The sequence below is a fragment of the Scardinius erythrophthalmus genome (genome assembly GCF_964197995.2).
Source record: "Scardinius erythrophthalmus genome assembly, chromosome: 21".
Lineage (NCBI taxonomy): Eukaryota > Metazoa > Chordata > Actinopteri > Cypriniformes > Leuciscidae > Scardinius > Scardinius erythrophthalmus.
The window spans coordinates 35,383,458-35,411,263 of NC_138241.1; the positions used below are offsets into that span (position 1 = coordinate 35,383,458).

General features: G+C 36.6%; 1 protein-coding gene across 1 annotated transcript in view; it reads right to left on the bottom strand.

The window, feature by feature from the left end:
* Nucleotides 1–884: 884 nt before the first annotated feature.
* nid1a (nidogen 1a) overlaps nucleotides 885–27,806 on the bottom strand; it is a 45,884-nt gene continuing 18,962 nt past the window's right edge. Inside the window, exons 11-20 of the mRNA XM_081351416.1 lie at nucleotides 27,104–27,247; nucleotides 25,511–25,630; nucleotides 22,966–23,184; nucleotides 20,250–20,416; nucleotides 15,463–15,589; nucleotides 14,381–14,552; nucleotides 12,481–12,638; nucleotides 11,637–11,760; nucleotides 6,092–6,204; nucleotides 885–1,745 (exon numbers count right to left, since the gene is read on the bottom strand). Of these exons, the coding sequence (XP_081207542.1) occupies nucleotides 1,615–1,745; nucleotides 6,092–6,204; nucleotides 11,637–11,760; nucleotides 12,481–12,638; nucleotides 14,381–14,552; nucleotides 15,463–15,589; nucleotides 20,250–20,416; nucleotides 22,966–23,184; nucleotides 25,511–25,630; nucleotides 27,104–27,247 (1,475 nt within the window). The 3' untranslated portion in view covers nucleotides 885–1,614. The remainder of the gene's footprint in view (nucleotides 1,746–6,091; nucleotides 6,205–11,636; nucleotides 11,761–12,480; nucleotides 12,639–14,380; nucleotides 14,553–15,462; nucleotides 15,590–20,249; nucleotides 20,417–22,965; nucleotides 23,185–25,510; nucleotides 25,631–27,103; nucleotides 27,248–27,806) is intronic.

Below are 27,806 nucleotides of genomic sequence, written 5' to 3' on the forward strand. Positions count from 1 at the left end.
GGGCATCTCTATATTTTCCTCTTTATTATGAAAATAAGAGGATGTTTGCGGGAGTGCTTTTAAAATCCGAAGAATTAAATTATTCGGACGTAATTTGAGTCTGATCTCTGATCAGATTTGAGCCACTGTTCCATGATGTCACCAATCTTTTGTACAGATTCATAAATTATTGAAGTCTTCGAGTCATTTTCACGCATTAAACGTCATATATTTACTCATACATCATCCTGATCTATCAAAACTGATATTCAATAGCACATCGATCATATTCATATTTTATTCTTGTAAATCTGTATCCAGTTGTTGTATTTCTGATTTTTTTTTTTCATCATCTAAAAATTATAAGGTCTTTTTCAACTTTTAGCAATGTAGTAATTATCTGAATTTTCCCTTATACTAGCTATGAAACACTTTAACTATCCATAACATAAATGTCTAATATTATGAACTGTATGTGCATGTATTTAATCATATAATGGAAAATGTTTGTATTAGTGCCATTAAATCGATTAATTGCGATTAATCGCATCTAACATAAAAGTTTGTTTATATTTGTGTTATATATATATATATATATATATATATATATATATATATATATATATACATATATATATACACACACACACATTATATAAGCAAACACACACACACACACACACACACACAATTATATATATATATATGTGTGTGTGTGTGTGTGTGTGTGTGTGTATACACACACACATAATCAAACTTGATTAATCGATTTGACAGCACTAGTTTGTATACACTTAAATGCATCACTATTATTTTTTTCATCTCAAAATGATTATTTTTCAGATTTTTAATTATTAATTCCATTATCACGACAGAAAGGGAGTTTGAGAACACAATGCTTGTTTCTAAAATATATATATTTCATCACTTCTACTCATTTACTTCTATTACATTCCCAGTTATCATAAATCAGCTGAAATTCATGATTTCTTTCAGTGGCGACAACACTTGATAATTGTTAAATGTAAAATAATAATAGAATACAATGACGAAATTAATGATCTGAACAGTCAAGAGATAAGAAGAATAACCAGACTATTAATGGTTTTCTAAGGGAGGGATAATCTTGTCACCTGATGTTTAGTCTGCTGTTGCCCTCTGCTGGCCATTCCTGTGCAAAAGTGCTTTATTTACCCCTGTTCCCTTCTGAGACTCATTATCACAGTCAGCATGAGAGGTTTGAACGTGTGTGAGCAAATAAAAACACAGTTTTAATTAGTAAACATGAACTTGAACAACACATCAAAATATGACAAGGCTAAATAAACAAAATATGATTTTATTGAACAGTTGTATGTGTAAACATGTATTTATGTCAGGTTATGTCACAATTGTGTCATTATTTGTTTAGAAAGGATACTCTCAGTATCGGGGTAATAATGTTAGTTGTTAGAGATATTCACAATGACCTCATTAGCATGTATTTGCTCTTTAAAGCACCATGAGCGTGTTTAAGGCGAGGATGCATTTCAAAATCTTTAATAGAGAGAGTGGCTTTATTGCATGTTTCAGGTGATCATGAAGGACGGAGCTTCACAGCAGATTCAGATGAAGGGTCATGTGACTGAGTCTTCTTCAGTTCCTGCCGTCCCGCTCCACACACCCCAGTCCGACGGCGTTGTCTGGACATCTGCATGACCGGCCAGCAGGAGTCGCCAGGCATAAGTGTGTGCAGCCGCCGTTGTTGGTCGAGCAGTAGTTCTGACCTGATGGGGAACATTGACCATCTCACGTCAGCGGCATTAAAGGAGATGTTCACTTTCAAATGAAAATTAGCCCATGATTTACTCACCCTGAATCATCCTAGATGTACAGTACAGGCCAAAAGTTTGGAAACATTACTATTTTTTATGTTTTTGAAAGGAGTTTCTTCTGCTCAGCAAGCCTGCATTTATTTGACCAAAAATACAGAAAAAAAAATGTAATAATGTGATATATTATTACAATTTAAAATAATTGGTTTTCAATTTATTATACTTTAAATTATCATTTATTTCTGTGATGCAAAGCTGAATTTTCAGCATCATTACTCCAGTCTATCACATGATCCTTTAGAAATCATTCTAATATTCTGATTTATTATGAGTGTTGGAAACAGCTCTGCTGCCTAATATATTTGATGAATAAAAGGTTAAAAAGAGCTGCATTTATTCAAAATAAAAAAATATTTTCTAATAATATAAATATCACTTTTTATCAATTTAACACATCCTTGCTGAATAAAAGTATTGATTTATTTCAAAAAAAGAAAGAAAAAAAATGACTGACCCCAAATTACTGACCACTAGTGTATATTGTTGTTACAAAAGATTTCTATTTTTAAAACATTTGCTTTTTTTTTGCTTTTTTTTTTTTACTTTTTATTCATCAAAGTATCACAGGTTATGAAAAAATATTAAGCAGCAGAACTGTTTCCAACTTTGATAATGAATCATCATATTAGAATGATTTCTAAAGGATCATGTGATAGACTGGAATAATGATCCTGAAAATTTAGCTTTGATCACAGGAATAAATGATAATTTAAAGTATAATAAATTGAAAACCAATCATTTTAAATTGTAATAATATATCACATATTTTTTCTGCATTTTTGATCAAATAAATGCAGGCTTGATGAGCAGAAGAAACTCCTTTCAAAAACATTAAAAATAGTAATGTTTCCAAACTTTTTTTGCCTGTACTGTATTACTGTCTAAATGACTGTCCTTTAATGTCCATAGTAGAATATTGTTGATGTTTTATGGGGCTTTTATTGGAAGCATTGTGTCATTTTGTGTGAGTATGGTAATGCCTCTGAGGCCCAGAAGAGATCATTGGGGAAGGTGGTAGTAACAGCAAGTAAATTGTTAGGAATAAAGTTAGAGAGTATAGAGAGCATATAGAAAGGAAGAGTGTTAAACAAGGCAAAGATCATTGTGAATGATAAGAGGCATCCTCTATCCTATACTTCTGAATTGCTACCATCAGGCCGACGATATTGTGTCACTAGATGTTTCAAACATTTTCTTTTATTCCCCAAGCAATCAAGTGTTTAGTGGATAAATAGTCGCCAGACTGGATACCTTAATTAGGTTTACTATTAGACTATTTTCTTATGTATTCATATTCAAATATATGCCAAATGTGATTTTGTCAAATGTCTGTGTGAGTGTACGCTGCAAACACAATTTCCCTACGGGGATAAATAAATACTGAACTGAACTGATGACTTCTTTCAGACGAATACAATCAGAGTTATATTAAAAAAATATCCTGGCTCTTCCGAACTTTGTAGTATCAGTGGATCGCAACCGACAGACTGAAGCTCAAAAACATGCATTCATCCGTCATAAACGAACTTCACGCGGCTCTGGGGGGATAATAAAGGCCTTCTGAAGCAAAACCACGAGTTTGTGTAAGAAAAATATTCATATTTAAAACTTTATAACGCTTTCGGCCAAATTAACTAAAGTCTAAAGCGCAACTTACGCGAGTAATGCCAGGCACTGCTGATATTTACGCTACTTCTGACGTCACAAGTTTCGTAAGTTGCTTGTATTTAACGTGTTAAATATGAATATTTTTCTTAAACAAACTCATCATTTTGCTTCAGAAAGCCTTTATTATCCCCCCGGAGCCGTTTGGAGTTCATTTATGACGCATGAATGCAATTTTTTGAGCTTCAGTTCAGTTTGTTTATTTGCGATCCACTGCCATTATAAAACTTGGAAGAGCCGGGATGTTTTTTAATATAACTCTGATTGTATTCGTCTGAAAGAAGAAAGTTGAAAGTGTAAGAATTGAGAAATTACAAAATTCCGGACAGTCTGTTTTGGGGGTGACCAGACCCTGAGAGGACAAAAGGACCTCTCTGGAGATTACCATTTGAACTGGCTCTTGTGCACCATCGAGACGAAAGTCTCACCTCGGAGTCATCCTAATCTACATCTCCTTCCCTCCCCCCTCACCCCCTCTCTCTCAGGCTCAGATGATTCACCTGAATTCCCAAGAAAATATATATTTTAATGTGAATGATTATCACAGAGTATTTTCATGTTTGGTATCATTTAAAATGTCACAGTGTGACTGGTACAAATGTCTCATTTCAGAATAAGTAAAACAAAAGGTAATAAGGTTTTAAGAGTTTATGGATAACTGACACAAAAAGGAAGATGGTCTCTCAAGCAAATTGTCACACACCCCCAAGAGGTGCTACCTCTGAATGCAAATTTCTATTGTTAGCACATGTTTCCAAGTGAAAGGTTTGTCTATATAAGGAAATGCAGCAGGGAGATCGAGGCCTTTTCTGTAACTCAGATCGGTCCGTTAGGCTGAGAGAGAGATCTCTCAGCCTCATGTATTTCTTAAAGTTGGGTTTGCATCTTCTCTCTATTCCAGAGCATTTGATGTTTTGTATCGATTATCTTTGAATTGATTATGAAATTGGCATGATACATTTACCTGACATAATAAATTGTTACATTTGATTATTCTAACTGACTTTGATATTATTTTCATTGAAGAGTTAAACAGAATAGTCAAACATTCACTCATAATTAATGATCTGCAGATATCATTAAAACCTTTTCATTTATGGAGTCAGATGAAATAACGAGAGAATACGTAACTAAATGTACTGCATTTAATCAAAAAATTCTTTGTCTCGAGAAAAGGACAGTAACACGTTGCTGGTCGGACGCCGGGCTTTGGGCCGATTGAGCGCGAGCTTACAAAAGGATGGCTTCAGGGTGAGTAAATCATGGGGTAATTTTCATTTTTAAGTAAACTACTCCTTTAAGGGTTTGTACAGATACTGTAAAAGAAATTCCAGGACTTCCGAGCCCTACTTTTTTGTTTTTCAAGAACTACAATCAGAGATTGCACTTATCAAACAATATCTTTAGGATTTTTTAAACTCAAATTACAGATACAAGGTATACAAAATACATCTTACAATGTAAAATGTCAAATTCAAGTACCTCAAGTACTTTAAGCACCTTGTACGAACCCTGATAATGGAACAAATGTGTTCTGTTGTGGGTATTTACCATCATTTCCACCTTTGCTTTAGGGGTTCAGATTAATATATGAAAAGCAACACCTGTTTCACATTAAAAATAGCCTGAAAACGACTTAAACCAGTTATTTACAGTTTCTGGCGTTAAACACCCTGTCTGAAACTTTGTTGTTCTAGTCCTGAATTAACTGAACATTATCTGACTAGTTACATAAAAAGGGTTGGTTCACACGCAATTATCCCATAATTTACTCACGATCATGACTTTCTTCTTTCACCCGAACACAATCAGAGTTATATTATATAATATCCTGGCTCTTCCAAATGGCATTAAATAGTGTCCGAGTTTTTTAAGTTACGAAAAGTGCATCCATCCATCATAAAAGTAATTCATACGTCTTCAGGGGGTTAATAAAGGCCTTCTGAATAATAAAAAACCTGCGTTCGTCAGTTCTCACTTAATCTTACGCCACGTCTACATCATGTTTGGGGTCAGAGGTCACTCTTCCGCTGGAACTAGACTCACATCCAATCGTTAGCAGAATCCAGTGATTATAATTTATAAAGTTATAAATATGGATATTTTCGCTTCAGAAGGCCTTTATTAACCCCTGGAGCCGTATGGATTACTGTTATGATGGATGGATGCACTTTTTATAGCTTCAAAAACTTAAAATGCATTATTTTCCTGTTATCTCTGTAAAGCTGCTTTGAAACAGTTTGTATTATATGAAGTACTATATTAATAAAGGTGACTTAACTTCTAAAAAAGCTTCTAAATATAAAAGAATAGCAGAATCCACACCACAACTATTACGATAACGGCACAGAGAAACTATATCGTTGGAATCTTTCCGAGCGATTTTTTTTTCCAGCTGATGAACGATAAAAACAGTGACAGCCAATCAGAATCCATCCTGCTTTTAGAGCTAAAGGATTTAAAGAGACAGACGACAAAACAGAACGATATTGTGTGCTGGTGTGATGCTAATATTGTTATGGTTATATTAATGGTTCTTAAGAAGTGAAACACATGAGGAAGAGGAATCGTACCAGAGGGGCAGGAGGCGCGTGCCATAGTGATCCCGTACAGACGTGTTCGCTTCTGGGGCTGGAACTCATCGACCTCTCTTCTAGAGTAGCGATCCACCACGACTACAGCACCCCTGATCCAACACAAACACACACACACAACTCTTTATTCTCATGAGTGTACAGTATATATGAATAATGAAGAGTATTTTACTTTCCCCAAGCTTTTGAATAGTAGTGTATCACGGTTTCTGAATCACCACAACTGTTTTCAACACTGATAATAATCATAAATGTTTCTTGAGCATCAAATCCTCATATTAGAATCATTTCTGAAGGATCATGTGACACTGAAGACTGGAGTAATGATGCTGAAAATTCAGCTTTGATCACAGGAATAAATTTTATTTTACACTTAAAATATATTCACATAGAAAACAGTTCTTTAAAATTTAAATCACAATTTTCACTGTATTTTATATAAAATAAGTAAGATTTAATTAATCTTAAATCTTAATGATTCCAACTCATTAAAGGGACACTTCACCCATTTGCATTAAGCTTTGCATTGTTAGAAACCCAGTCATACTATTGAATGGTCATGCAACATTTTTTCATTTTCCCCCGAGACGAGAGAAATCTGTATTTACCTCTTTACACTTCCTCCTACAATGACGGAAAAATCGTCATTTTGCGTCATTGTAGGAGGAAGTGTAAGAGGGGAGGATTTCTGTTAAGACTACAAGCACTAGATCCACCCTTTCAAACCCGCCCATAGGGGGTTGGACCTAATGCGCTAACAGACCTATCACAGATCAGTGCGAGTGCGTTTGATTTCAACGGCAGAAACCTGCAGAAAACAGGGACGTAGAAAGCTGAGTAGTAGGGGTTACCATACTCTATTTCCCGGACATGTCCGGCCGTCGAGATCGACAAAAATGTCCGGGATTCAGCTTTTGCTTTCTGCGGTCGCCATCCATTGTTTACATGCTCACCTTTTGTTTCAATCTAACTGAATTCACCCCGATTGGTGAATCTGAATGTAATGTTTACATGAATGCTAAACAAGTGATAGGTTGATTTGCGTTTTAACATTGCTAAGAAAATACCCGCACCTCCGTGAGAGATAGCCCATGAGACCGGTGCATCTCACAGGCGCGCTCATCAGTAATCACAGTAATACAGGAAGCAGGACGAGGCTAGCGCCGCGGGAGAAAGACGCGAGGCCGGTGGCGTGATCGGTTGAAAGACGCGAGGCCGGTGGCGTGATCGGTTGAAAGACGCGAGGCCGGTGGCGTGATCGGTTGAAAGACGCGAGGCCGGTGGCGTGATCGGTTGATGTGTGTTTTACCATTGCTAAGAAAATACCTGCTCCTCCGTGCGAGATACGAGAACAGTGCCTCACAGGTGTCGGTCGTCAGTAATCACGCCACCGGCCTCGCGCCGTTCTCCCGCGCCCCTCAGCCTCGTCCTGCTCGCCACAGTAAACATGATGAATGGCGACTGTAGAACGCAAAAGCCGAATCCCGGACATTTTGGGCAAACTAGTCACGGAGAATCACTCGTAGCATAGCCTTGCCTTGATGTTTTTGTTCTCAACTGCGCTGTCTTACCGGTAGGCGTGGCTTGGGAGTGGCCTTGTAGGGCAGCGAAGCAAGTGCATTCTGGGAGTTGTTGTCTTTCATCCACATAAGCCAAAAATACATTTTCTGGCTTTTCTCAGTCTAGAAAGCTCCAAATTCAAAAATAATTTCACATTTCTTCTACATAAATGACCCACTTTCAATACACATTCATGTCTCCACGGGTGAAATGACCCTTTAATGATCCACTTGTTGCATATTTGCCAGAAATTATAGTACAAAAACTTTGCTAGTTATTTAAAGTCCCCCTGTAGTCAATCATTTTATCCCTTAAAACTCATCTTTGATCACCAGAATGACATATTTAAGCGTTTATTCCTCCAAAAATAAAATATATTGAATGTAACTCGACACCCTTGCCTCATTTAGTATGCGCGGCTCTATGAATATGCAAATGAGCCCCGCCTCCACTCACTCACTCCGCTCAGAGATCCACTGGTTGACGATCACACGTTGATCTGATTGGTTACAAGGTAGTTTGTGACGTCAGAAACACCAGCGATTTCAAAGCGTGTTTTTGAGACTGTCTTTGGTTCACTGCAGTTTTAAGGAGGAAATACTCAGCAATGCTGTCGACTTATGAATTTACACATGGTTTGTCTTAAAGTATATTAAAAACACCACATAGACACATAAACAACATTAAACGCTTGATTTTCACCACAAGGGGACTTTAAGCTAAACTAAATTAGTTTAATTTTCTCCTCAAAACTGTCCTCCGTCCATTGATTATAATGCATAAACAAATTCCTTAGTTTAAGCTACTAATTGGAGCAGGATGTGACAACATGTGGACTGTGATAAAGAGATTTTTATCCCAAATTCTCAGTATACTGACGAGTTATTTTTGTTCTGCTCATTGTTCTCAATTGCTATAATAAGCTCCATCATGACTGTCCACGAACAGAGAGGAAGATCAGAGAGAGGCCACTGTGAAATCGCACACAGCTGCAACTAGCCTTGAAACAGCCCTCTTGACCCGACCTCGGCATAGCAAACACACTCGGGGTTAAAGCGCCAAACCTGTGCCTGCTGCCGTTCAGGGAATCTGTGCTCGCGAACGGACACATCAAGGCCTCAGAAGAACAGAGATGTTGAGCTCACAGCTTTAGTGGACTGAACCTTGACCTTGCTTTCTGAACCACGAACAAACACCACCACCAACACCGCCCAGACCAAATCTGATGATTTTCTGCACAGTGCGGTTCACATTATTCTCATATAATACACTACCATTAAAATGTTTGGGGTCGGTAAGTTGCTTTTAAGAAATTCATATTTTTATTCAGCAAGGATGCATTAAATTGATCAAAAGTGACAGTAAAGATATTTATAATGTAACAACAGATTCTATTTCAAATAAATGCTGTTCTTTTGAACTTTCTATTCATCAAAGAACCCTGAAAAATAAAATGCATCACGGTTTCCACAAAAATATGAACTGCTTTCAACATTGATAATAATCATAAATGTTTCTTGAGCAGCAAATAATCATATTAGAATGATTTCTGAAGGATCATGTGACACTAAAGACTGGAGTAATGATGATAAATTGCATTGTACAATAAATTCACATAGAAAACCGTTGTTGTAAAGGTGAAGCATGTAGTTTTTGCGGCACTAGTGGCATCTGGCGGAATTACACAAATAAAAATATTTATACACACCCACAACTCAAAGATCACAAACACAGATGTGACAGATGCTTGTGACGGCATGTCTCAAGAGGTAAACGTAGGCTACTGTCAATAAATGTTCAAACATATAAGGGATACTTTTTATAATAAACACATTCAAAGTATCTGCACCGGCTGCATTTTTGGACATAATGCGGCACAACAGTTTGAGGCTGTTTACCCTCGACACATCAGAGCATCTGGTTAAAGGGTTTGTTCACCCAAAAATGAAAGTTCTGTCAGTGATTACTCTCCCTCATGTTGTTCAACCCCGTAAGACTTTCGTTCATCTTCAGAACACAAATTAAGATATTTTTGATTAAATCTGAGAGCTGGCTCACTCCTCCATAGGCTTCTCTGTTATTGAAACTTGCCGGCCCAGAAAGTTAGTAAAGACATCGTTAAAATAGTCCAAGTGACTACAGTGGCTCAACCTTAAGATTATCAAGCGACGAGAATACTTTTAGTGCGCAACATTACTCAGGGTTTCTGCAGGTTTCAGTAAGTCAAATTTAAGACCTTTTTAAGACATTTTAAGACCATAAAGATTGAAATTTAAGACCTACACAACGCATTATCCAAGTTAGATAGATAGTTACCTCGGGATCATTAGAGTATCTATCTATCTATCTATCTTTCTATCTATCTAGGATTATCTGATTTGTGTGTGTGAGAGTGAGAGAGAGGGAGAGGTAGATTTTTTTTTAATAGAAAATTTTATTTTTGCATATTATACTGTAAAAACAGTATTTTAGTTGATCATAGTTGATCATAACTAGAGAGGAAATGATGAGATGATTAAAGTGACCAAAATTATCACGGTTATCACAGAATCCTGTTTAAAAAGTACTAATACAACAGAATGAAGTCAATTCAACAAGTTTTATGTCAAAAACAGCAAATAACAAATTGATTAGCATCAATATGCACTTTTTGTTTACGTGAACATTAAAATACCATTAAAAATGATGGCCAGATTTTAAAAGAGTGTCTTGCAACATGTTATCTACTAACATGTACAAGTTCAAATAAAGTTTTGACAAAAAAGGTTTTATACAAAGATAAACCTCATATTTCAGCCTTTAAATAATTTTTTATAAAAAGAAAGAGTCAAAAAAGATAAATTATTGACATTTATACATTAGCTTATATTTATTAGTAGTGTTTGAGTGCACCCCCATCCTTCATGTTGACTGAGCTTTCAATGTTGTTATGGAAAGGGGTGATTGGTTGGTTCCTGTCACATGACCTGCGGTGCGTTTGCGGCATTCTGAAAAGTTTAGATTTTTTTCATCTCGTTGCGCCCAACCGCCATAAAACTCCGAAAGAAGAAGAATCTTGTTGCGCCTGGTAAAAAAAATTAGCGCGTCGCTTCAATTATGAGCGCGCTTGCCGCGCGCCTAGATTTGAACAAACTCGCGCACAAAAGACGCAATATGTGAACGGCTCAAGCCACGAGCTACTGGTAGCACGCAAGCGATGTGTTGGAGACCCCATCTCTTTTGTAGGCTACAACTCTATACGTTTTTGCTACTTTGTAATAACTTTCTGCGGCCAGCGTTTCTGGAAATGAACGAGGGTAAACACTTTTTAAGACCTGACTAAATGAAATTTAAGACCTAGGATGAAAATCTGGCCGTTTTTAAGACTTTTTAAGGCCTTAAATTTAAAGTTCAGAATTTTAGACTTTTTAAGACTTTTTAAGACCCCGCGGAAACCCTGATTACTGTTTTTACTGTATTTTTGAGTCTTGGTCAGCAGATAAGGCTTCTTTCAAAAACTCAACAAAAAACAAACAAACCGACCTTTCACTTGATTCAGTTAAAGTCACCCTGTGGTGAAAATTAAGCTTTTAATGTTGTTTATATGTCTATAAGGCATTTTTAATATGCTTTGAGACAAATCATGTGTTTCAAAAACGCGGTTTGAAATCGCTGGTGTTTCTGACGTCACAAACTACCTTGTAACCAATCAGATCAACGTGTGATCGTCAACGAGTGGATCTCTGAGCGGAGTGAGTGAGTGGAGGCGGGGCTCATTTGCTCATTCATAGAACCGTGCATACTAAATGAGGCAAGGTTATCGAGTTACATTCAAGGTATTATAAGGCATGACGAATTTTTCAAGGAAATAACATTTAAATATGTCATTTGGTGATCAAAGGTGAGTTTTAAGGGATAAAATGATTGACAACATGGGGACTTTAACTTCTCACAAAAGCATAAAGCTGTTAAAAGGAAGGTTCACCTCATCCAGTCAGTGTAGTAGAGGTTCTTTCCATCAGTAGTCAATCCGAAGGGATACTGGATTCCCTCCATGAGCTGCGTCCGACTGCCATGCTGCGGATTCATGCACTCCACTTTATGTGTACCTGCATCAAAAACACCAAACATCACCATCAACGCAAACGTTTCAACCAAGCAAAGCATTTTATTAGGGGTGTAACAACATATCGTGTCACAATATAATCGCAATACAAAAATTTAACAATAATGTATAGTGTATAGTTCACCCAAAATAAAAATTCAAGTTTTAAGAGTTTTAGTGTCAGAACTACATTAAGCTACTACATATAATGTTGAATATAGTGTATAATAATGCAATGGGGGAATATTTGTGTGTCCTGATAATGCCAAATGTCTGATGTTACCTGTAAAAAGTGACATTATTTTAAATATATCTAGTCAGTGACAGTGAAAGCATATTCATCTAAAATAATTCTGTGGTTTCAGCTTCAGAATCGTGAATATTGTTATTCTGGTGTCTCTATTGTCCTGTGCTTTGGGTTTCCAGCACCAAGTCCAAGCCTATTCATTTACACACACAATGTAAAACCAAATTTAGCATTTTAATCAACAGTTCTTTTTTTTTTAACCTTTTATCATATGTCTTGGAGTATCGCAATAATATCGTATCGTGAGTTCAGTATCGAATCGTGACATGAGGGAATCGTTACACCCCAACATTTTATGGAGTTTGTGGCTTTAACGGAGCTAAACAAGTGAGCAAAATAAGTTGTTTTCCTGCCGAGAGACTCAAACAGCTGTGACTTTATTGCACTAGTGAATGTGTCTCTGAACTGGAGTCATACCAGCATCCGCCCAGCACAGCAGAGACGTCCGAGGGTCGTAAGTTAAACCGTTGGGGAGGCTCAAGTCATCCTTGACCAGAACTCTCCGATTTGTGCCGTCCATGTATGCCATCTCAATTTTAGGGGAGTCCCTGTTCCAGTCGGCCCAGTAGATGTAGCTGATGGAGAAACAGACATTGAAAACACTTCCCAATAACTATTTCACTGCAGAAATTAGCAATACTTTGGGAATCACTCAAATTCATAATGCCAAGAATAAGTATCTAAACAAAACGGTGACACTTTACAATAAAGACCCGTTAGCTCACGCATTAACTAACATTAACTAGCAATGAGAAATACATGTCTTACACTATTTATTAATCATTGTTAATGATGACAACTGTTAGTTCATTCCTGTTAGCTCAGGTCCATTAAATGATATCCACTTACTTGTATTAGTAAACCTTGAAATTAATATTAACTAAGATTAATACATGCTTTTAGAAGTATTTTTCAATGTTAGTTCATGTTAACTAACGTAGTTTACTCATTTTAACAAATGGAAGCTTATCGTAAAACTGACAAAACTAGCATAGGTCAAATGTGTAAATTCACATGAAAACATATTTTTAATTATTTTTAAATAATTATTATACCAAATGTGGCACACAAGCGCTACAGAGCTGGCATTTAACTGTCTTTACATAGACTGTTTAATGAAGTGGCATTTACACAACAATTTCAACTGTATACTTTGATACTAGGGACTGATGTGGGTCATAATTTGGTCTTTCTTTTATGCAGCATGATGTTTTTACAAAGAATTTTTGAGCAGGCATAGATCAGCCTTTATTATTAAACATTATTAAATCTCTTACAAGGCTCAGATTATCCTTCTTACACCGTGTCCTAACTACACGCGTCGATAAAAGACGTCTTTTCCATGTTAATCAGTGTTTGTCCTAACCAGACGCGACAGCGACACGCGACAATTCTATTTTAGAAACGGTTTCTATTTTTTTCTGCGACGTCGCGCTGGAACAACAAACACAAAGTGAGGCAATGATAATCTCAGGTGCTGTTTATGTGCTTTATTTAATGTTAAAAGCGTGTCATGTGACTTTGAATATCATTTAGTGCTCCAGCTTTGAGGCTGTAAAAGCAACAATGGATAATTCACCTCAGATCTTGAAATTAAACAAATGGAAACAAGAACGTTCAAACCGTGAACAAACAAGTGTGTTCTTTGACAAAGATTGTTTTAGTTACTCAGCCTAAGTATTTTAAATAATGTTTAAATGGTGTAATATTTGTGAATTTGAATATGTACTGATCCATTTTCTTGCAAGTGCCGTCAAGATTACTCTCTGATGCAGCGAGACTCCGCCCACACACCGTTCTGATTGGGTGACTCCACCCACATGCTATTCTGATTGGCTGACTCCGCCTACACACCGTTCTGATTGACTGACTCCGCCCACACACTATTCTGATTGTCTGACTCCACCCACACACTGTTCTGATTGGCTGTGGGTTTTGATGGAATTTTGATGCATCTCGCAGTCGCATCGCTTCTAGTGTGGACAGGCAAATTGCTTGTCACTGGAATCTTATCGCATCGCGTCTGGTTAGGACACGGTGTTACAATTTGATTTAACCATGTATAACGTTGCATTTCTATCCGGGAGGAAAGTAACATTTTCTTTACTTGCCAAGCCGCTCTTTCCCTCACATTTGAAGTGTTAGTTTTAGACCCTGTGGCCAGTGGCAGAAACTGTGTCGAGACTGTGTCTTAATAAGTAGTCTTACTTTTCTGATTCAAATTAGAATAATCTACGTTTTTATGCCCAGTTGACCAGTATAAAGTAAAAAAAAAAAAAAAAAAAGAAGACTACTCCAAGCAATTTATGCAACACACCCATTGGTGGGGTCGGTGAGGATGGCTCTCGGGTTAACCAGGCCTGTGTTAACCAAGACACGTCTCTGTGATCCGTCTAATAAGGAAACTTCAATTCTGTCCTTCATGGAGTCTGTCCAGAACATGTTTCTGCCCAGATGGTCAATAGCGATGCCCTCAGGACTGCCCAGATCTGAAACAAGAGACAGTTTGAGATAGTGGTGTGCGATATGGCCATATTAGATTGGGAATGATTAAAATGTCTACACAATTAGCCTTTATAGAGAGATGGTCGTATTGTGCTACAGTGCACATTCCATCAGTTCCAGTTCGATCCCATCTAACAGAAAAATGTAGGGAACATTCTGGTTCATCATTATGGAATGTTTCACAATGTTCAGAGAACATTCAAAAGTTTATTTCATTTGTAACTTCCTTATATTGCATTTGTCCTATTTTTTCATAATGTACATTTTTGTTCTTATTTTTAACAACAATGATAAAATAATTAAAGTATAAATAAATAAATAAATAAAGTATAAATAAATAAATAAATAAATAAAGTATAAATAAATAAAGTATAAATAAATAAATAATTAATTTAAGTATAAATAAATAATTAAAGTATACATAAATAAATAAATAAAGTATATATAAATAAATAAAGTATAAATAAATAAATACATAAATAAATAAATATTAATTAAAGTATAAATAAAAAAATAATTAAAGTATAAATAAATAAATACATAATAAAAGTATAAAAGTATAAATAATAATTGATAAATGATAATTGATAGTTATATGATAGAAATGATAGTTATAAATATCAGAATTGTGAGATAAAAACAAATTTCAGAATAAAAACAAAGCGGAAACAAATTTCCAAGTGTACTGCTCAGTAACTACCAAAAACAACTACCGGTAGTCTTAATACCAACATGAAAAAGATTGTGGATTGTGATAATGGCAAAAAAAAAAAAAAATAATATATTTTTGAAATATCATCCACCTCTATATTGAGATGATTTTAACCAGTGTCCCATGAAATCAAAATTTCGCAGGTTTGGGAAGACATTAGGACGAGTCTTAATGAACTCTACCTGATTGAATGAGGTGGACGGGCTCTCCTCCTTGTAGATTCGCTCTGCTGATGGCAGGTGTGCTGATGTCTGTCCAATACACCATCTTCTCCAAGCAGTCATAAGCAATCCCAATCACCACTTTATCCTGCAAAAACAATAAAAAGATCTCACAAACATGCATGGAAGTGTTTAAGATGACAACACGGCACTAAAGTTTTCCTCTGGCATTCAGTCCGTCTGTCTAGACAAAACATGAGTCAAATGACTCTCGGCCCAGTTTTGTTTTTAATGTATGGTTGAATTTCCTCTTGTTTAATAAGCTTCACTGATGTTAGTCGTTACAGTAAATGTTAACATGTGAGCAATAAATGAGAGCCAGATGGGAATGAAGATTCATTCAGATTTATGATTTCCTAACAGTGCTGCACACAATAACCCATAAAAATTCATTTTCAGGAGTCAAGAGATGAAAATACAAACCTTGTGCATTAGCCAAATGTCTAGCTGAACAAAATCAATTGGCAAAATAATCAGGAATAGTGAAAAACCATAATATTTATGAAGACTGTGCATGTTTACACAACTGTTTGAACAGTTTGAAGCACTGTGCTGACGTTTCTTATAATGTACTGTATATCAAAGTCCATTTCATGGAAAGTCTGTTCACTCAGCGGACATTTCATTCATGACCAAGTCCTATTTATTTTATCCTGAAATCTCAAAAACAGCTTGCCGAACTCACAATTAAATAACATATTTCAAATCAGCAACAAAATCTGACATGACCAGTCGCATAAATGATGTTTCTTATGCTGACTTATTCTGCTATGTTGCACATTGCACTTTCTCCCATTCATAAGTAATACGAGAGCACCATCTTCCTATGTATAAAGTCTTTGGTATAGCTGACAGGTTACCATTGGGAAGATGATGTAATATATACTAACAGACCCAATATTATCTGAAATGTAAGATGCTTAATATTATTAACCATCGAAATATGTTAAATAGAGCAGAGTGTGCTTCACTATTAGAGCTGAAAGATACAGCAAACTAGCAAAGATATATGGTAAACATGCAAAAAAGCAAGTGACTTGCATAATTATGAATTAATAGATTAAAAAATAGATTATGTGAGAACATGCACAGTTTTTAACATATATACGCTTCTAAAAAACAAGCAGGAACATTTAATATAATTGCATCAGCACAGGTCGATTTCTCGAATTGTTTATACTAATATTTATACTTTAATAATACATTACCATTTAAAAAAAAATGTGAAAGAAATTATTCCTTTTATTCAGCTAAGGAAGCATTAAATTGATCGAAAAGTGACATGTAACAAAGTATTTTACTGTACTCTGCAAACCATACACGGAAATAAAATCAAAATCAACTGAGCATTGCATTTTGCATTAAGAACTATTAAGACTGATTTGCATAATTTTCTAAGGCATATTTCGTGATTTAAAGGGGAGCGCGAAAGCCGTACTGTATGTGTATGCACAATGTTTCAGAGTCTGATCACCTTATTTTTTGCAAGATACAATACAAAAAACATCAAATCTTAAAATATTAATTACAACTAAAGCCTATTTTAGGTTTGGGAGAAACTTCTGATGTATTAAAAACAATAATGTTCACATTTTTTCATGCACTTACTTTACGGTGCAATCCTCACTAATCAAATTGAAGTTGTTACAATACAGGAAATATTTCCATAGACGATTATTCAAAAAATAACTGGTTTGATCATCGTAAATGAGTCAATGATTGGATGATAGCACTATGTGGTAATATAATGCAAAAATAAACTAAATAACATTAAAATAAAATTAAATAAGTCCGATTACCGAACAGCTATTTGAAATGGTAATAATATTATTGTTTTTACTGTATTTTTCATAATGAAAAGCATTTAAAAAAATCTCATAAACCCCACTCTTTTGAACTGTAATGTGCATTTTTACACTTTACGAAGCACCAGTTCAGTCCAGGGCGTCTGTGGAAAACATGCATGCTAACATCATTTTCTTCTGTAAATTGTCTGGTCTGTTTTTCTCCTGGAATCTCTCCTCACATTCATACGGCTAAATGCCGATGGAGGTTATGTAATCAGCAGAGGCAGCATATGGCTCAGATAAACACAATTTCTCTCATACGGACATTTCCAAGAAAAACAGGAGGTAAGCAATCCTAAAATTCCCCAGCGATCCCCCCAGCAGTTCTGGCTCCGTGTTATCAACAATCCAGCCGAGAGAGACGAACTACGAGCAGAACACAGTGACACGTTCACAAGTTGCTAACATCCCTAAACAGGCTTTGCACTAATGCAAACCAGAGCCTCAAAGCAGCAGGGAATGAATCAGGGGAAAGACTTCTGGATGAATCCACGGAGCAAAACAGTTTTGTGAATGATGTTCATTCAGTCTAAACATACTCCACACAAGCACTTCTACATAGTCAAGTCACCTTCATTTATATAGCGCTTTTAACAATATAGATTGTTTCAAAAGCAGCTTTACCGTGATAATAGGAAATTACAGTAACAGAGATTGTTTTGGCTTTACAGCAGCTCTAGAATAAAGTTACTGTCCAGCTAAAGTTAGTTTTTGATTGATTCACTTCCATCGCAAAGATCATTAGTTATTAAAGGAGAACTCCGGTCAATTTTAACATTGAGCTAATTTTTTTGTACATTTGGAGTGCTGTCAATACAGAGAACAATGACAAAAATCGGTGTTGCCTACACCGAGTTATCCTCTTTTTAAAATTTGCACCCTGTTGACTTCAATGGGGCAAGTTTTAAACCTGCTTTTAGCCTCTTAACATCCTTGATGTGTCATTACAAGTGCACAGAAAATATGAGTGATTCCTTCAGAGTGATCACGGGTGAATCTGACTGCAGTAGATGTGAAAGATATTAATAAAAGTGATGTTATTTCAGCCAGCGCACATACCTGTATTTACATCCTGTTTTCAGTCGAAGTCCACAGTAATCGATTGTCGAGTTCACACGCGTGATCATAGGTAACTAAACCTATGCGTGTGAACTCAACAATCGATTACTGTGGACTTCGACTGAAAACAGGATGTAAATACAGGTATGTGCGCTGGCTGAAATAACATCACTTTTATTAATATCTTTCACATCTACTGCAGTCAGATTCACCCGTGATCACTCTGAAGGAATCACTCACATTGGCTGTGCACTTGTAATGACACATCAAGGATGTTAAGAGGCTAAAAGCTGGTTTAAAACTTGCCCCATTGAAGTCAACAGGGTGCAAATTTTAAAAAGAGGATAACACGGTGTAGGCAACACAGATTTTTGTCGTTGTTCTCTGTATTGACAGCACTCCAAATTTACAAAAAAATTAGCTCAATGTTAAAATTGACCGGAGTTCTCCTTTAACTTAGCTAACACGACACACGCTTTAACTGAAAAAAGAAAACTTTTAATGTGTTCTGGCCGCTCATTTACACGACAACAGTGTTTGGGGCTCGAGAACGCTAACTCTGAAATAGGTGCCAAGGTGCAAGTTTTGAAAAACGTTATCATCTCTGTGCAAAATTCAAAAATGTGAATCTGTGAAAACGGTGGCGCACATGCATATTATGTGTTTAGTCTATAGGTATGCGTGTTTGAATATATATATATATATGTGCCAGATGCGTTGTCTTTCTTTACAAATTGATACCGCCAAAATTACTTGTCTGGCCTGCATTATACAGAATTTTTTGTGTAAACTAGTTATAGGCGCTTTGGAAACACTGGCTGTGTCCGAAATCGCCCCTTATACCCTTGCACTCAATCCCACAATGCACCACAATAACGTGTGTACAACCGATGTACGCTCAACGGATAGATAATACCCATAATGCACTGTGAGATTCGTGAGCTGAATGAATTCACGTGTCTGACCAGAAGATGGCGAATCATCCATCCGTCCATTTTACAAACCGCTGGTCCAATGTGGGTACAGCATAATATAATACAGGTTTAAATTCCTTTTAAAATTGATTATTGAATTGTTTATTAAAGTATATAAATAGTTTCCATGACAGAGTTCAAGACGAATCTTTTCATTACTACTGGAGCAGCCAGTTTGCCAGCAACACAAACTATGCAAAAGCGGCACTCAGTGTCCGAATTCACTCGCTCGTTCTCATTCACTCCCTCAAGTGAACTATATTAGTGGACTAATGCAGGGAATAGTGAGTGAGGGTATAGGGGGCGATTTTAGAAACAGCCACTGATTTGTGAAGCTCTGAAACTGTTGCGAATCGTTTGTTTTGAACCAGGGATTTGGAGTGCGTATCAAACTGCCGAAGTCACATGATTCCAGTAAACGAGGCTTCATTACGTCATAACTGTTTCGAAATGATCTCTGTGAGCCCATGAACCAGTCTCTATATGGGTTTTACCTGATTTTATAAATGTGTAGAGATTTTTATTGACATTTCTATAATAAAATAGAACTTATTGGCCTGATTAACCAAGCTCTCCACGAATAAAAAAAAAATCTATTTTTTTCTATATATTTTTTCTCTTTTTTTCCTCTTTTATCAAATTTGATTTTTATCTCTAATTTGTTGATTAGATTTAATATAATAGATTACACTTTCAACTTGCAAAAGTTGTTCTGACCAGCAGGCGTCACGTTTTGAGCGCTTTAAAACAGTGAACCGTTTTGTAAAGCAATTGATTCAAAGTTTCGAAAAGCTTTGTTTCTCCCATCAATAGTATAAACTCTCTTCTTCCACATTACACTAACAGACACGCTGGGTTAAAGCTTTACCGGGAGGTGCAGTGCAGTCTTGGCTTCATTCTTCTTCAGGTCATGACCTTCCAGAGGAACGTACTCAATCTTCCCGCTCTGTGTAAAGAGGACGTGACTGCCGGGAGGCAAAGGAGTAATGTTGGGGTTGGGTGTTGGTCTAATCGGGCCGGGGAAATCACCAGGACCTGAGGAGGAATATAAAGAGAGGAATATAAAATGACTATGAGAATTCACTACCTCTATGTGCAGAAAATCGTCAATGTGGCAATAAAAACATTCGCTTTGTTCCAAAACCTAAAGAGCTGCTTATGTAGGAATTTTCCCAGTGGTTCTTGTGGAAGAAATGTGATGTTCTATTATGTTTGCACTTAATTATATTCATAGAATCTTAGAAATATGATGGTAATTAGATTAATGTGGTGTCGATACATATTCTTATTAATATATGTATGTGTATGTCCTTGTATATGACCGGACAAAAGTTAATGTGACTGAATGTATGACCGAGACAGAGAGTCTCCATTCAAGTGTGTAATATGATTAAGTTTGATAGGCAAATCTAAACAATATATTAGTTATGGCTAAGATGTATCTGGATGTAGCCTCGGGAAAACAACCTTGGGGGAGGAACAACTATAAAGAATGAAGGATACCCCCCCCACTCGTGGTCACACTCTGCAGGCACTTTGTAATGACGGTATGACTGCTGACCTATCCTTAAATAAATAATTGTTAAAGACAATTGATCCATGTTTGTTTCTTATTCAGTGATGTAAAATTGTTTGCCACTACATTCTCAACCAAGGAGGCCTTAACACACTTCCAAACGGGATGCAAGATGGCTAGAAATTATTTTAAATGACAAACGAGCTTTAAAATAAACAAATGGTTTAAAAATAAAAAAAGGTGTTAGCTGAAAAAATGAAGGTGTAAGGGAATTTTAAGTGTGATTTATAGACCATGGAAACAAATAAAATCTTAAGACGACATGGTTTTTATATTTTATTAATTTCATTATCAATTTTATTGTCAAGCTCTAAAATATTTTAAGAAGAATTTATTAAGATTTTAATGGAAATTGCTATTTGTGAGTAAAAAAAAAATAACTAAATTACAAATGACGAATAATGAAGAGTTAAACTACTAATGAAAATTGATTGGAAGTAAAGTGTAAACCCTGAAGTTATATTAGATATTTTAAAGTATCCATATTTTGGGGTCTACTAGAATACATTTACATGAATTAAGGCCCTGTTTACAGCTGGTGTTAAGATGTGTTTTGGTCGATCGGATCACAAGTAGACGAGGGAGACTCATTCCCGTTTACACCTGGTGTTTTAATCCGCCTCTTTTCTCCACTTTCAAACACTTCTGTCCTGATTTCTTTGAGGGAAGAGTCTGTGGGAGGGTAAATGTATGGGTTTTTTCAGATCATTCAATATAATGGACAAAATAAGCTTGTGCAATTTACATATGAACGTGACCGAAGACGACTGAGAAACATACGTTTCTGCTCTGACAGCCTCAAGACCAGCCGAACACTGCGAATGTGTGTTAGAAATCAGGAATGGTGAGAGAACATTGTGCTTGGTACATTTTTCATCTTCAAACCAAACTTTTAAAAGTTTAAATCCCGTCAGTCTAGCGCTCTTCCCATAATGTTACTCATTAAGTCAGTATTCAGAGAGCAAGCGTCTGGTTGTGTCTGTTCGACCACATTCGATCACAGCGTTTAAACTACGAAAGCAATCCGTGTTTTCAACTGCCTCTGGAAATGGTTGAAAGTGGACAAGCTTAAAACATTTTGTATTTAGCATCGTCTACTTGTGATCCGATTGATCAAAATGCATCTTAAAGGATTAGTTCACTTTCAAAAAAATGTTTGCTGATAATTTACTCACCCCGATGTCATTCAAGATATCCATGTCTTTCTTTCTTCAGTCGAAAAGAAATTAAGGTTTTTGAGGAAAACATTCCAGGATTTTTCTCCACAGAATGGACTTCAATGGCAACCAACTATACCAATGTTCAAAGAAGGTTCAAATGTCCGTCTCAATGCAGCTTCAAAGTCTCGACACGATCCCAGTCGAGAAATAAGGGTCTTATCTCGCGAAACGATCATCATTTTCAAAAAAAAAAATATATATACTTTTTAACCACAAATGCTCGTCGTGTACCATCTCTGAAGTTATTTGTCTGTGTACTCTGATTCAGAAAGGAAGGGAAGGCGAAAAATTTCATCTCATTTTCTCCAACTACAAAATCGTCTGCCATCTTTGTTTTAATTTATTATTATTATTTATTTTATTTTATTTTCGTGACCTTTCCAACATGATGACGTAATACGTGGCGCATCTCAGAGATGGTACAAGACGGGCATTTGTGGTTAAAAAGTATATATATATTTTTTTTTTTTTTTTTTTGAAAATGATGATCGTTTCACTAGATAAGACCCTTATTTCTCGACTGGGATCGTGTCGAGACTTTGGAGCTGCATTGAGACGGACATTTGAACCTTCTTTGAACATTGGTATGATTGGTTGCCATTGAAGTCCATTCTGTGTAGAAAAATCCTGGAATCCTTCATTTCTTTTCAACTGAAGAAAGAAACACATGGATATCTTGGATGACATCGGGGTGAGTATATTATCAGCAAAAATCTTTTTGAAAGTGAACTAATCCTTTAATACCAGGTGTAAGCATGGCCTATGAATAAAGCATGTGGAGGACTCACACTCAGGAAAGCGTCCGGGTCCCATGCGGGTGCCAGAGATCTCCTGTCCGTCACGATCCACACACCAGCACTGCCTAATGCTGGCGTGACACTGCATGGGCTCGTATGCGCCCTGGGCATCACAGGTCGGCACATACTGACCGGGACGAGGACCACGAGGCTCAAACCCAGCGCCCAGAATGTTCTCCCTGTGCAGCTCGCAGCGTGTCTTCTCATGGTCTGAACAAAACACACACACTTAACCTTAAGGATCATGTGACACTGAAGACTGATGCTGAAAATTCAGCTTTGATCACAGGAATAAATGACATTTTACAATATATTCACATTCGAAAACAGTCGTTTTAAAATGTAATTATATTTCACAGTTTTTACTGTATTTTTGATTAAATAAATGCAGTCTTGGTTGAGCAGAATAGACTCTTAAGACCGACCCCAAACATTTCTGCATAAAGGCTTATTTCTAGGACTACACTAGTACACAGATGACCTTACAGCTCAGAAACATGGACTAAAAGTCACAAAACTCAACGATATTGATTTCATGGGGTCTTAAAACTCTGAGAACCCAAAGCAACTGGCCAGTTCCCAGCAGACATGCAGCTGCCGAGCTCATATTCATGACGACAGGGTTTAACCTCAAACTCAGAGGTCAAGATGTCAGGTCATGTTGTAATATTTAAAGAGTTGAGGGTCGTCTGTCATTAGAACGACTGATAAGGTTTGTGGTTTGAACTGTGGGTAAAAACAGCTCTCAGTTTCCTTTTCCTTTGCGATACTGTAGTGTTGCTCAAGGATAGATGCTTAAAGGAGTAGTTCACTTCAGAATTAACATTTACTGATAATTTACTCTCCCCCACGTAATCTAAGATGTCCACGTCTTTCTTTCTTCAGTCGAAAAGAAATTAGTTTTTGAGGAAAACATTCCAGGATTTTTCTCCATATAGTGTCTTCAATGGGGTCCAACGAGTTCAAGGTCCAAATGTGAGTTTCAGTGCAGCTTCAAAGTCTCGACATGATCCAGCCGAGGAATAAGAGTCTTATCTAGACAAACCATCACTCATTTTATAAAAAAAAATAACATTTATATACTTTTTAACCACTGGAAAGGTCAGGCGGTGACCTGACGTAGGAGGAAAATGTCTCGAAAAGCGAAAATCTCTCCTTCAACTTCAAAATAGTCCGACAACGTTGTTTTACCTTTATTTATCAAATTCTTTTGTAAATAGCATTTGACTTAGTCTTTGCACGTTAGCTTTGTAAACACTAGGTCTGTACTTCCGCCTACGTCATGCGTGACCTTTCACCGTGATTACGTAATGTGTGGTGCCATTTAATGTATAAATGTTTACTTTTTTTTTTAATTACCAATGGTTTGTCTATATAAGACTCTTATTCCTCGGCTGGATCGTGTCGAGCCTTTGAAGCTGCACTGAAATTCACATTTAGACCTTGAACTCGTTGGACCCCATTGAAGTCACTATATGGAGAAAAATCCTGGAATGTTTTCCTCAAAAACCTTAATTTCTTTTCGACTGAAGAAAGACAGACATGAACATCTTGGATGGTGTGAGTAAATTAGCAGAAATGTTATTTTTCTGAAGTGAAGTAATCCTTTAGCCTAAGCCTGATGTACAAACCACAACATGCAAAAACCTAATGAATTTTCGCTAAATATGCCAGTAATAAATACTTTGGCTTTATATGAGTGAATGAAAAGAATGAAGAACACTTAGGGCCCTAACTTACACCCGGCGCAATGCAAGTGTTTTTTGCTAGTTTCAGCCCGACGCAGTTATCATTTTCACATCTTGCGCCACGTTGTTTTGTGTTATTTGTGCGTCCATGGGCGTGCTGGTCTGAAAACGAGGTGTGTTCTGGTGCATTGTTGGACCGTTGCTATTGTGAGGAACTGAAATAGACTTCTCCACTGACCAACTGAAAGCTGGTCTAAAGTCAATGGCGCAATATCTTTTTTTTGTTATTTAAAGAGTGCGTTAGTAATGTGCGCCTATAGGCGGGTCCACAACGCGCGTACACTCTGCTTATTAAACACACAGGGACACACAGCAGCACACAAACATGCCAAATATTAAAATTAAAAGGATTACAATGTAAAAGATTATTATTGTGTACATAAAGATATGGTGAATCCGGCTTGTCCCGTAGATGTTCTGCTTGCGCACTTTAACCTTGCGCACGAGCAGATCCGTTTGCGCTCTGGAGACGCGTTCGGTCTTTCCACTATCAAATTCCGTCATGTAAATAGCGAATCTGCCATGGCGCGAGCGCAACTGGCATTTAAAGGGAATGGGATATTAGACTCTGATTGGTTTGACGCACGTAAATCCCAAAATACACCCATTTCTCATTAAGAGAATAGAGACGACCCTTTTAGACCATTTTTCCCGTCGTTAAACTATCAAAAGTGGATTCGGACACGCCCTAAGTGAACTTGCACCCTGCTCTTTAGACCATGCGCTTAGGGAGTCCATGTGATAAAAACCAAAAGACAGAACTGATCTTCATTTAAAGCTGGATCTACCTGTAGAGCAGCGGAATCCGTCGCCATAAAAACCAGAGTTACACTGACAGGCGAAAGATCCAGGTGTGTTGAAACAAACGGCATTCTCATGACACTGGCTCACCTGACACTCGTCTATGTCTGAAAGAAAGAAACGCCCATTTTTAGGACCATTAAGATTCATTTGCATGACAGATAAGCACAGTTAAATGTTTAATAAGTAAATGAACAATTGACGACGGCCCATTGGATTATTAGACAATAATGGACACCTTAGGTGGTCATGTGGCCACGTCGTGAAGCGGAGCAGATTATTCCGCTTATACTACGGTTACCACACCTCAAGACATTGTTCAGATGTTGTATTTCAAGACATTTGTCAGGTTTTTGTCCTTAAAATGATCTGGTGTGAAGGACTATCTTCTTACACATCTTATCCCAAGCCTCCGTTGCTGATTCCAAAACGTCATTTTAGAGATAGTGACGGAGGCTTGAGCTACTGATAGAATACTAATGCAGATATTAGAGAGAGAGAGAGAGAGAGAGAGAGAGAGAGAGAGAGAGAGAGAGAGAGAGAGAGAGAGAGAGAGAGAGAGAGAGAGAGAGAGACATACGCTTAATCTCTCTTTCTCACAGTTAGTCTGTGCGTCTCAACAATGTTTGGCAGCTGCGTCTCTGATAATAGTGAAACTAAGTTTATCTGCTTCAAGAACAGCGTCATTATTACATCGATGGTGAGAAATGTCATGTATCTTTAAAATTGCTAAGTTATTTTACTAATAAAATCGTCAGAGCAGCACTGACAAAAATTTATTCATTTTGCAGACGTTTTTATCAAGTGTCTTATACATAATAAAAATGAATAACATTTATTAAATTTAAATATAAAATAAAATGTGTTAAATTAAAATTCATTTACATATTAAATAAATGCATTATATTGAAATAATAAACCTTAAGTTAAGGGCTCTGTCTCTTTCCACTCATGTTTTCCCTCTCAGCTGATAATCACACCGAGATCAAATGCATTCACATCATGTCAAGTCATTTATACTCGACATAAAGTGCTCAACCATATCTATAATGAACTTATATCAGGAGCAAAATACTGATTTATAGAAACTTTTTACACTTTTTAGAAACTAATGAAGATTTGCAGATATTAACGGAATTTTTATAATAGCAAAGTTATTAAGACAAAACTGCTAAATTCAAATGAAATAAAAATATTAACATCAACAATTTTTTATATAAATATTACAAATATTTAAAACTAGAAATGTACACTATCCATTGACCAGAAATGGTTAGGCAGAATAAATCAATGGATCAATCAAACCTGTCTGATCAATCAATCAGGCAAGTTTATCAGCCGAATATCTGCTGAAAAATAGAAATTTATCACATTAATTTATCGCTAATTCACAGTTTCATCATGCACTTAAACATGACCACTACTGCACAGATGAATGCAACTGTAAAAATGCATATGAAACTGATTAGTCAACTAGTACTGTTTCGCATAAAATGAAGTGCATTCTTCTTGTCTTATAAATGAAAGTGTCTCTGGTATAGAGAGGTAGAGACAGCTGGAACAGAGGAGCAGTAACTCACCCTGACAGCTTCGTCCATCTCCCATGAATCCCGGCAAGCAGGAGCAGATGTAGGTGGATCCGCCGGTGTAACTACAGCGAGACCGTTCAGGGACGTCACAGTCATGAGTGCCGGTGCGGCACGGGTCCACGGGACGGTACACCTCTACAGGACAACACAATAAAAACAGTTTATTTTAATCTAATTCAGAAAGTTAAATCACTTATTAGGCACATTTTGAAATGGGAGTGTCTGAATATCGCCACAGAAATCAGAAATCCTACAAGAGATCTCTTAAAGGATTAGTTCACTTTCAAAAAATCTTTTGCTGATAATTTACTCACCCCGATGTCATCCAAGATATATCCATGTCTTTCTTTCTTCAGTCGAAAAGAAATTAAGGTTTTTGAGAAAAACATTCCAGGACTTTTCTCCACAGAATGGACTTCAATGGCAACCAACTATACCAATGTTCAAAGAAGGTTCAAATGTCCGTCTTAATGCAGCTTCAAAGTCTCGACACGATCCCAGTCGAGAAATAAGAGTCTTATCCAGCAAAACGATCCGTCATTTTCTAAAAAAAAAATATATATATACTTTTTAACCACAAATGCCTGTCTTGTACCATCTCTGAGATGCGCCACGTATTGCGTCGTCATGTTGGAAAGGTCACAAAAAAATAAAAAATAATAATAATAATAAATTAAAACAAAGATATTGAAGT